Genomic DNA, 12,197 nt, shown 5'->3' with positions numbered 1-12,197 from the left:
TTTAGCAAAGTTTGGAATTTTTTTTTCACCACTTAGATAAAAAATAACCTAGTGATGTTAGGTGTCTATGAACTCGTAATGACCTGGAGAATCATAATGGCAGGTCAGTTTTAGCATTTAGTGAACCTAGCAAAAAAGCCAAACAAAAAACAAGTGTGGGATTGCACTTTTTTTTGCAATTTCACCACACTTGGAATTTTTTTCCCGTTTTCTAGTACACGACATGCTAAAACCAATGATGTCGTTCAAAAGTACAACTCGTCCCGCAAAAAATAAGCCCCCACATGGCCAAATTCACGGAAAAATAAAAAAGTTATGGCTCTGGGAAGGAGGGGAGTGAAAAACAAACACGGAAAAATGAAAAATCCCATGGTCATGAAGGGGTTAAAGACCTTGCCGTTTTTTGCAATTCTGACCAGTGTCCCTTTATGAGGTAATAACTCAGGAACGCTTCAATGGATCCTAGCGGTTCTGAGATTGTTTTTTCGTGACATATTGGGCTTCATGTTAGTGGTAAATTTAGGTCAATAAATTCTTCGTTTATTTGTGATAAAAACGGAAATTTGGCAAAAATTTTGAAAATTTCACATTTTGAATTTTTATTCTGTTAAACCAGAGAGTTATGTGACACAAAATAGTTAATAAATAACATTTCCCACATGTATACTTTACATCAGCACAATTTTGGAAACAAAATTTTTTTTTGCTAGGAAGTTATAAGGGTTAAAATTTGACCAGCGATTTCTCATTTTTACAACGAAATTTACAAAACCATTTTTTTTTTAGGGACCACCTCACATTTCAAGTCAGTTTGAGGGGTCTATATGGCTGAAAATACCCAAAAGTGACACCATTCTAAAAAAAATGCACCCCTCAAGGTACTCAAAACCACATTCAAGAAGTTTATTAACCCTTCAGGTACTTCACAGCAGCAGAAGCAACATGGAAGGAAAAAATGAACATTTAACTTTTTAGTCACAAAAATTATCTTTTAGCAACAATTTTTTTATTTTCCCAATGGTAAAAGGAGAAACTGAACCACGAAAGTTGTTGTCCAATTTGTACTGAGTATACTGATACCTTATATGTGGGGGTAAACCACTGTTTGGGCGCACGGCAGGGCTTGGAAGGGAAGGAGCGCCATTTGACTTTTTGAATGAAAAATTGGCTCCACTCTTTAGCGGACACCATGTCACGTTTGGAGAGCCCCCGTGTGCCTAAAAATTGGAGCTCCCCCACAAGTGACCCCATTTTGGAAACTAGACGCCCCAAGGAACTTATCTAGATGCATAGTGAGCACTTTGAACCCCCAGGTGCTTCACAAATTGATCTGTAAAAATGAAAAAGTACTTTTTTTCACTAAAAAATTATTTTCGCCTCAATTTTTTCATTTTCACATGGGCAATAGGATAAAATGGATCATAAAATTTGTTGGGCAATTTCTCCCGAGTACGCAGATACCTCATATGTGGGGGTAAACCACTGTTTGGGCACAAGGCAGGGCTCGGAAGGGAAGGCGCGCCATTTGACTTTTTGAATGGAAAATTAGCTCCAATTGTTAGCGGACACCATGTCGCGTTTGGAGAGCCCCTGTGTGCCTAAACATTGGAGCTCCCCCACAAGTGACCCCATTTTGGAAACTAGACCCCCAAGGAACTTATCTAGATGCATATTGAGCACTTTAAACCCCCAGATGCTTCACAGAAGTTTATAACGCAGAGCCATGAAAATAAAAAATAATTTTTCTTTCCTCAAAATTGATTTTTTAGCCTGGAATTTCCTATTTTGCCAAGGGTATTAGGAGAAATTGGACCCCAAATGTTCTTGTCCAGTTTGTCCTGAGTACGCTGATACCCCATATGTGGGGGTAAACCACTGTTTGGGCGCACGGCAGGGCTCGGCAGGGAAGGCACGCCATTTGGCTTTTTAAATGGAAAATTAGCTCCAATCATTAGCGGACACCATGTCACGTTTGGAGAGCCCCTGTATGCCTAAACATTGGAGATCCCCCACAAATGACCCCATTTTGGAAACTAGACCCCCAAAGGAACTAATCTAGATGTGTGGTGAGGACTTTGAACCCCCAAGTGCTTCACAGAAGTTTATAACGCAGAGCCATGAAAATAAAAAAAATTATTTCTCAAAAATGATCTTTTAGCCTGCAATTTTTTATTTTCCCAAGGGTAACAGGAGAAATTTGACCCCAAAAGTTGTTGTCCAGTTTCTCCTGAGTACGCGGATACCCCATATGTGGGGGTAAACCACTGTTTGGGCACATGCCGGGGCTCGGAAGCGAAGTAGTGATGTTTTGAAATGCAGACTTTGATGGAATGCTCTGTGGGCGTCACGTTGCGTTTGCAGAGCCCCTGATGTGGCTTAACAGTAGAAACCCCCCCCAAATGACCCCATTTTAGAAACTAGACCCCCCAAGGAACTTATGTAGATATGTGGTGAGCACTTTGAACCCCCAAGTGCTTCACAGACGTTTACAACGCAGAGCCGTGAAAATAAAAAATCATTTTTCTTTCCTCAAAAATGATGTTTTAGCAAGCAATTTTTTATTTTCTCAAGGGTAACAGGAGAAATTGGACCCCAGTAATTGTTACGCAGTTCATCCCGAGTATGCTTTTACCCCATATGTGGGGGTAAACCACTGCTTGGGCACACGTCGGGGCTCGGAAGTGAGGGAGCACCATTTGACTTTTTGAATACAAGATTGGCTGGAATCAATGGTGGCGCCATGTTGTGTTTGGAGACCCCTGATGTGCCTAAACAGTGGAAACCCCTCAATTCTACCTCCAACACTAACCCCCCCACACCCCTAACCCTAATCCCAACTGTAGCCGTAACCCTAATCACACCCCTAACCACAACCCTAATTCCAACCCTAACCCTAAGGCTATGTGCCCACGTTGCGGATTCGTGTGAGATTTTTCAGCATCATTTTTGAAAAATCCGCGGGTAAAAAGGCACTGCGTTTTACCTGTGGATTTTCCGCGGATTTCCAGTGTTTTTTGTGCGGATTTCACCTTCAGATCCCTATTGAGGAACAGGTGTAAAACGCTGCGGAATCCGCACAAAGAATTGACATGCTGCGGAAAATACAACGCAGCGTTTCCGCGCTGTATTTTCCGCACCATGGGCACAGTGGATTTGGTTTTCCATAGGTTTACATGGTACTGTAAACCTGATGGAACACTGCTGCGAATCCGCAGCGGCCAATCCGCTGCGGATCCGCGACCAAATCCGCACCGTGTGCACATGGCCTAATTCTAAAGGTATGTGCACACGCTGCGGAAAACGCTGCGGATCCGCAGCAGTTTCCCATGAGTTTACAGTTCAATGTAAACCTATGGGAAACAAAAATCGCTGTACACATGCTGCAGAAAAATTGCACGGAAACGCAGCAGTTTACATTCCGCAGCATGTCGCTTCTTTCTGCTGATTCCGCAGCGGTTTTACAACTGCTCCAATAGAAAATTGCAGTTGTAAAACCGCAGTGAAAGGCGCAGAAAAAATGCGGTAAATCCGCGATAAATCCGCAGCGGTTTAGCACTGCGCATTTATCAAATCCGCAGCGGAAAAATCCGCAGAGGACCAGAATACGTGTACACATACCGAAACCCTAACCCTAACCCTAGCCCTAACCCTACCCCTAACCCTAACCCTATTCTAACATTAGTGGTAAAAAAAAAAAAAATCTTTATTTTTTTATTGTCCCTACCTATGGGGGTGACAAAAGGGGGGGGTCATTTATTATTTTTTTATTTTGATCACTGTGATACATTATATCTCAGTGATCAAAATGCACTGCGCATGCGCCCGCCATTTTGGAAGATGGCGGCGCCCAGGGAGAAGACGGACGGACCCCGGCAGGATCGGTAAGTATGATGGGGTGGTGGGGGAGCACGGGGGGGGGGGAATCGGAGCACGGGGGGGTGGATCGGAACGCGGGAGGGGCGGAACGGAGCACGGGGGGGGGGGGGGTGGTGGAACGGAGCACGGGGGGGTGGAACGGAGCACGGGGGCGGTGGATCGGAGTGCAGGGGGGGTGATTGGAGCACGGGGGGGTGATTGGAGCACGGGGGGGGTGATTGGAGCACGGGGGTGGTGATTGGAGCACGGGGGTGAGCGGACAAGAGCACGGGGGGGAGGAGCGGAGCACAGGACGGAGGGGAGCGGGGCAGTGTACCGGGCAGATCGGAGGGCTGGGGGGGCGATCGGTGGGGTGGGGGCACATTAGTATTTCCAGCCATGGCCGATGATATTGCAGCATCGGCCATGGCTGGATTGTAATATTTCACCCGTTGTAATAGGTGAAATATTACAAATCGCTCTGATTGGCTGTTGAAAGTGAAACTGCCAATCAGAGCAATTGTAGCCACGGGGGGGTGAAGCCACCCCCCCTGGGCTAAACTACCACTCCCCCTGTCCCTGCAGATCGGGTGAAATGGGAGTTAACCCTTTCACCCGATCTGCAGGGACGCGATCTTTCCATGACGCCACATAGGCGTCATGGGTCGGATTGGCACAGACTTTCATGACGCCTACGTGGCGTCATGGGTCGGGAAGGGGTTAATATCAGTTCATCACCACTGCATATTTATGCATTAAATAATACATTATTTACATTATTACTACAGACCATCATCTCAGTTCTTTTCTTTTTTTTCCTGCTTTAACTAGTTAACGACCAACGGCATACATTTTTTTCTTAAGTCGTTAAGCAAAGTATGAAATTGGTTTAGTAGCTCATAATGTGCAGATGCTGCTGTGTTATACAGCCAGCATCTACCTTTGACTAATACAACCATTACAAATTGTTTTCTGTTCTAGGAGTTTAAAATATTAAGAAATCAGGAAATAAGGAAATACTGAAATAATGTCCCTGACCAACCAGAGACTGCACACGGTGTCCTACATACAGAATCGGTGCAGTGATTTACAATTTTAAGGGCTAATCAAGACTGCAATATAAAACAAACATCAAAAAAATGCTTTATTCATGAATAGATGGGAAACAAATAGCACAATGTACTTGTGGTATACATTAAAGGCAGCCCGATTAAACAATACGCCAATTTAACCTTGCAAACAAAGAATTTAATATTCAATGTTGTATTATTGCAGATAAATTAGTGCAAGGCTGAACTGCGCTAAGTGTGAGACAAGACAAGGACAATATAATAATGAGAAATAGTGGAGGGATCATGTAGTAGTATATGAAGTATGTATAGGGGTTTTACATGTCAGGGTAATGACAAACAAAGCAAAGAAGATCATGTATTATGCACATGTATGTATTATCTGAAATGTAGCCTAGTCTTCAAGAAATTGTTGGTAAGAAATAGAGTTTATGATCATTGACACATTTAGTGCAATAAGAAGTTAGCACAGTACCTGTTGGAACATCTGCACGGTGGGAGAATGTGCTCTTATAGAAAATGCAAATTTCAGCAAACTCATTTGTAGGTCGGAAAGAAACTGCGCAGCTTTCTTCAATATCAAGCTGTAATAGGAATATTCTGAACCTGAAAGAATGATGGAGAAGTGAATGAGAAGTAATATCTATCAAAGGCTAAAAGCAAAACTAATTAACCACTAAAAACAAATGCCCTATCTAATCAGAATATTTCACTCCAGCGCAGCACTATGCAGATAACCTTCATAGTTAGGAGGGATTTCTATGAATACATTATTTAACCTCATTGAGATAAAAAAAAAAAAAATGGCTAAAAAAAAAAAATATATACACAGCTCAAAAACAAAGGGAACACTAAAATCCCACATCCTAGATATCACTGAATTAAATATTCCAGTTGTAAATCTTTATTCATTACGTAGTGGAATGTGTCGAGAACAATAAAACCTAAGAATTATCAACGTAAACCACCACTAAAATCCCATGGAGGTCTGGAGTTGGAATGATGCTCAAAATCAAAGTGGAAAATGAAGTTACAGGCTGATCCAACTTCAGTGGAAATGCCTCAAGACTAGGAAATGATGCTCAGTAATGTGTCGCCTCCACGTGCCTGTATGACCTCCCTACAATGCCTGGGCATGCTCCTGATGAGGCGGCGGATTGTCTCCTGAGGGATCACCTCTTAGACCTGGGCTAAAGCATCTGCCAACTCCTGGACAGTCTGTGGTGCAGTGTGACGTTGGTGGATATAACGAATAAGTAAAATCACAGGGACGCCAGCACACCGGACCCGCAGCACGTACTGGGAGCTTTTCCCCTTCCCTGACCAACATTTTCTCGGCATATACACCAAACGTTTTTCTCTGGAGCCTGCCTTATGCTACTATCTGTCCCGTAACTTCGGGGTATCTTCCACCTTTTTTCTACAACAAGTGAGGTTTGATAAAGGCCCACAGCGGGGCCGAAACGTTACCTCAGTACCTGTATACTATTGTGGTGACCCCAGCTTCGCAATATCACTGTGGTGAATATAATAAATTACTCTTCTGCATATGAAAAAACTAAAAACTCGAGTTCGGCTGTTTTTTTTACTTATTTGTGATTCTACTGGAGGTTACCCTGGTTCAGCCTGCACGTACCTACATTGACCAGAGTGCACGCCTTTGCTATTTCTATGGTGGATATAACGAGACATGATGCCCCAGATGTGTTCAATCGGATTCAGGTCTGGGGAACGGGCGGGCCAGTCCATAGAGAATTTTCCAATCTTGGTGTTCTGTGGCAAATGCCAAGCATCCTGCATGGTGTTGGGCTGTGAGCACAACCCCCATTTGTGGACGTCGGGCACTCAGACCATCCTCATGGAGTCGGTTTCTAACAGTTTGTGCAGACACATTCACATTTGTGGCCTGCTGGAGGTCATTTTGCAGGGCTCTGGCAGTGCTCCTCCTGTTCCTCCTTGCACAAAGGCTGAGGTAGCGGTCCTGCTGCTGGGTTGTTGCCCTCCTACGGCCCCCTCCACGTCTCGGTGTACTGGCCTGTATCCTGGTAGCACCTCCAGCCTCTGGACACTACGCTGACAGACACAGCAAACCTTCTTGCTACAGCTCACACTGATGTCCCATCCTGGATGAGCTGCACTACCTCATCCACTTGTGTGGGTTGTAGAGTCCGTCCCATGCTACCACAAATACCTACTTATCTTTTATAGGAATATAGAAAAAAATCAATCATACAGAAGAAAAAAAAGGAGAAAAAAAAAAGAAAGAAAAAGAGGGAAGGGATTTTTCTACAATTGATTTTTCTATATTCCTGTATAAGATAAGTAGATATTTGTGACGAATTGAGTTATTTTATACACCATTTATTATTCACTTGTCATTTAATATATTTATCATGTGCTAATGTGTCAGAACCTGTGATGTCATTTGTCAGGTGAGCCTCTGACGCGTTTATTTGAAATTTGAACCTATTTAAAGTCTGTAACAAGTGTTGTCTGTACTTGTGGTAATTTCCTGAGTAAGGAGTCGTATGCACTCCGAAACGCGTAGAATAAAGCACTGTTTAATTGTACATTTTGTCTGTTTTGGATGAGCCGGCAGCGCGGATCACAACCCACAAATCCTCCTATTCAGCGATTTTACTACTAACACTTGCTATGCAATAATAAAGAAGATTATTCCATGACATGGCGAGTGCATCATCTTCACTTTTACTAGTTGTGACTTTCAGTGACTTGTATCATGACAAAGAACCACAGATTTTCATGACTGCAAGCTGTGTGTTTGGACTACCCCTGTCCGTACTGCACAAACTCCTGCATTTGGAGTGAAAAATATACACAAGACCTACATGATTCCTGCCTACAGCCACTTTCACATGGCAGTGTTGACTCAGAATTTCCAAGCACAAACCAGAAGTCTTGGGGTATATGCACATGATGTCTTTTTCAGGTTGATAACGGTCGAAAACAGTAAGAAGAATGAATATATAAAGTACATTTCTACATAAAAAAACAACTTGCTGTGCAGGTGGTCAGTCTTGGAGTGTCTTTAAACAGCTCTATGTTTCCTAAGACATCAAGCCATTAAAACAAATGAGCTGACCATTCTTCAGGCCTCTCCTGCTCTAAAGATGCTCTATGCTTTACATACAAGAAAACAAGAAGGTCAAAAATGACAAAAGAACCCAGGAAATTACAAAAATAAAAAAAAATACTGACACAAAATAGATGGTAACTCCGGTCCACGTGATCGGTCTCTTATTGGAGCTCAGGATTAGTCACTAAAATCCTTCTCATACAACGCTATATCCCAAAAAGCTGCTCAGCAGTCAATATGCTACATCATTACCAAAACCCATTATGCTGGTTTTCTGGCTTCAAAAAGTCTCAAAATATATAACTTTTTACCTTTTTTTGCTTTTTGTACTTTTCTAATAGGGGGTTACAGCCATACAGCAAATTCATCATAATGTGAAGGTAAAAAAACTGTCATATTATAGCACAAAATTCACAACTCAAAGCTGTTGTACATTTGATCTTCAAGCACAATGAACAGACCAAAGAAAGTCAGGAGTGGCTCCTAATAGATGTGGGCTATGAGAACATGGACTGGTGTACAAGTGATACTTGTTATGATAAAATTCCCCTCAGTATCTAAAGGGCTAAGGCAGGGTTCACATGTTTGACCCTACGCTCAGTGGATTCGCTGGGGCTTACGCCCAAATTCCTGCAAAACAAGATTTGGGTGTATGCGTTGACAGGGCTTTGACTATAATGATGCAGATGGAGTGACAGTTGGGGCAAGAAACAAGACAGTCTACTACATGGTGCTGCCCTCCTCCAAAAGGTGTATAAAGCCAAAAATTATGTACGGCAGCACACTTTCACTCCATCTGCATCACTATAGTCAATGGCCTCGTCAGCGCATACATCCAAGACCCGTTTTGCGGGGGTTTCGGACTTAGACCGCTATGGAGCCACTGAATGTAGAGTCAAATGTGATCTGACTACCGCATGTAAATAGTTGAGTGCTACTGCACCTGTCCACTAAGTGAATGAGAGCCTAAACCAACCACTTGTCTGGACTTAGCCTTTCAGATATCTATAGACAAGATTAATCTCGATTCTCTCACATTACTGAATATTGCTAATATGTAGACAGTCCATCATTGCTATAGGACAATGTTGTTAAATACTGAACATAGAAATACTGCTTGAGGTGGGCTCTACATGGTTTTACTTTGGTCATATATTGATATCAACAGTACCTGAACCATACAATCATTGAACATGGCTATGGACCACTATATCATGTTTTTTCGCTATTTAATTACTAGATTCCAATAAATGTCATGGCTCACCCAGATCTTTGATCTGCGGTGAACTCACCGAGCTGAACTGCGGTAAACTCAGTGACTTTTTCTCATGGTGCTGAGGTCACCGCAGTTCAGCCTGGCTGGGAACACAGCCTCAGTGACCAACAGTAACCTCGATGACATCACCACTGCACACTGACGCTGAACTCATAGTAACATAGTAACATAGTAACATAGTTAGTAAGGCCGAAAAAAGACATTTGTCCATCCAGTTCAGCCTATATTCCATCATAATAAATCCCCAGATCTACGTCCTTCTACAGAACCTAATAATTGTATGATACAATATTGTTCTGCTCCAGGAAGACATCCAGGCCTCTCTTGAACCCCTCGACTGAGTTCGCCATCACCACCTCCTCAGGCAAGCAATTCCAGATTCTCACTGCCCTAACAGTAAAGAATCCTCTTCTATGTTGGTGGAAAAACCTTCTCTCCTCCAGACGCAAAGAATGCCCCCTTGTGCCCGTCACCTTCCTTGGTATAAACAGATCCTCAGCGAGATATTTGTATTGTCCCCTTATATACTTATACATGGTTATTAGATCGCCCCTCAGTCGTCTTTTTTCTAGACTAAATAATCCTAATTTCGCTAATCTATCTGGGTATTGTAGTTCCCCCATCCCCTTTATTAATTTTGTTGCCCTCCTTTGTACTCTCTCTAGTTCCATTATATCCTTCCTGAGCACCGGTGACCAAAACTGGACACAGTACTCCATGTGCGGTCTAACTAGGGATTTGTACAGAGGCAGTATAATGCTCTCATCATGTGTATCCAGACCTCTTTTAATGCACCCCATGATCCTGTTTGCCTTGGCAGCTGCTGCCTGGCACTGGCTGCTCCAGGTAAGTTTATCATTAACTAGGATCCCCAAGTCCTTCTCCCTGTCAGATTTACCCAGTGGTTTCCCATTCAGTGTGTAATGGTGACATTGATTCCTTCTTCCCATGTGTATAACCTTACATTTATCATTGTTAAAACTCATCTGCCACCTTTCAGCCCAAGTTTCCAACTTATCCAGATCCATCTGTAGCAGAATACTATCTTCTCTTGTATTAACTGCTTTACATAGTTTTGTATCATCTGCAAATATCGATATTTTACTGTGTAAACCTTCTACCAGATCATTAATGAATATGTTGAAGAGAACAGGTCCCAATACTGACCCCTGCAGTACCCCACTGGTCACAGCGACCCAGTTAGAGACTATACCATTTATAACCACCCTCTGCTTTCTATCACTAAGCCAGTTATTAACCCATTTACACACATTTTCCCCCAGACCAAGCATTCTCATTTTGTGTACCAACCTCTTGTGCGGCACGGTATCAAACGCTTTGGAAAAATCGAGATATACCACGTCCAATGACTCACCGTGGTCCAGCCTACAGCTTACCTCTTCATAAAAACTGATTAGATTGGTTTGACAGGAGCGATTTCTCATAAACCCATGCTGATATGGAGTTAAACAGTTATTCTCATTGAGATAATCCAGAATAACATCCCTCAGAAACCCTTCAAATATTTTACCAACAATAGAGGTTAGACTTACTGGCCTATAATTTCCAGGTTCACTTTTAGAGCCCTTTTTGAATATTGGCACCACATTTGCTATGCGCCAATCCTGCGGAACAGACCCTGTCGCTATAGAGTCCCTAAAAATAAGAAATAATGGTTTATCTATTACATTACTTAGTTCTCTTAGTACTCGTGGGTGTATGCCATCCGGACCTGGAGATTTATCTACTTTAATCTTATTTAGCCGGTTTCGCACATCTTCTTGGGTTAGATTGGTGACCCTTAATATAGGGTTTTCTTTGTTTCTTGGGATTTCACCTAGCATTTCATTTTCCACCGTGAATACCGTGGAGAAGAAGGTGTTTAATATGTTAGCTTTTTCCTCGTCATCTACAACCATTCTTTCCTCACTATTTTTTAAGGGGCCTACATTTTCAGTTTTTATTCTTTTACTATTGATATAGTTGAAGAACAGTTTGGGATTAGTTTTACTCTCCTTAGCAATGTGCTTCTCTGTTTCCTTTTTGGCAGCTTTAATTAGCTGGCAGCTAACTCGCAGCAGTTCATTCATCAGTGGTTATCAGCATGGACAGTCACATCTTGGCAACGTCCAGGTTGAAAACTATTTATCCCCAGACATGAATTACAGCGTGGGACAGAACGTCGGACATGTGAGAGATTTTGTAGTTTACTTTTGTTTTATTACAGGAGACGAGGGCTTCAATGGAATGAGCGTTGAGTATAAACGGTGTTTGTTATTTTTAAATAAAAATGGAAGGGTTTTGTTTTATTTCTAAAAAAACGGCATGCCTCACCCCTGGTCCTATCTCAAGAGAAAAACAAACACCCTTCTAAGCGCTGATGTAAAATTAAGAGGACTATTTTGCCTGTGTTGTCAACATGAACAGACCATGGGACTTGCACTACGGATCATCTTATATCTACAGAAATATGACCGCATAAGATAATACTGCCTCAACTGCAAGGCTGGCAGGGAGTGCAAGAAGGCCCTCTAACGGCTCAGACTACTTGAAATTTCCGGAATCTTCTAGTTCGTTTTTTTTCCTGTTTTTTTACCCCCATATTGACATTTACAGTTTCCTGATGTCAGTTCGCGCGTCAGAGAAGGAATATAGTCAATGTAGGATTTTGACCACGGTTCAAGAAGTAATCGGGCTCTGGACTTGTTTTTAGACTCTAATTTCGAATGGGGTCACACTTGGTAATGTGACCAAGAGATTGTTTGTTCCCTACCTTCCCTTCTCCCTCCTCCCTTCTTGTCTTCCTTCTTTTCTTTTTCTTCTCCTAGGTAACGGCATCACGTATCTATCCCAGTATGGAGTGGGCAGCTTGGTGGGCCACTACTTGGTCAAGAGAGGG

At 42.6% G+C, this 12,197-nt stretch overlaps 1 protein-coding gene across 1 annotated transcript in view; it reads right to left on the bottom strand.

Moving 5' to 3' along the window:
- Positions 1-12,197, bottom strand: part of UGGT2 (UDP-glucose glycoprotein glucosyltransferase 2) — a 559,388-nt gene that overhangs the window by 524,188 nt on the left and 23,003 nt on the right. Inside the window, exon 3 of the mRNA XM_069758034.1 lies at positions 5,401-5,531. Within this exon, the coding sequence (XP_069614135.1) occupies positions 5,401-5,531 (131 nt within the window). The remainder of the gene's footprint in view (positions 1-5,400; positions 5,532-12,197) is intronic.

This window comes from Ranitomeya imitator, chromosome 3 (genome assembly GCF_032444005.1).
Source record: "Ranitomeya imitator isolate aRanImi1 chromosome 3, aRanImi1.pri, whole genome shotgun sequence".
NCBI lineage: Eukaryota > Metazoa > Chordata > Amphibia > Anura > Dendrobatidae > Ranitomeya > Ranitomeya imitator.
This window is presented reverse-complemented; position numbering and strand designations above follow the sequence as displayed.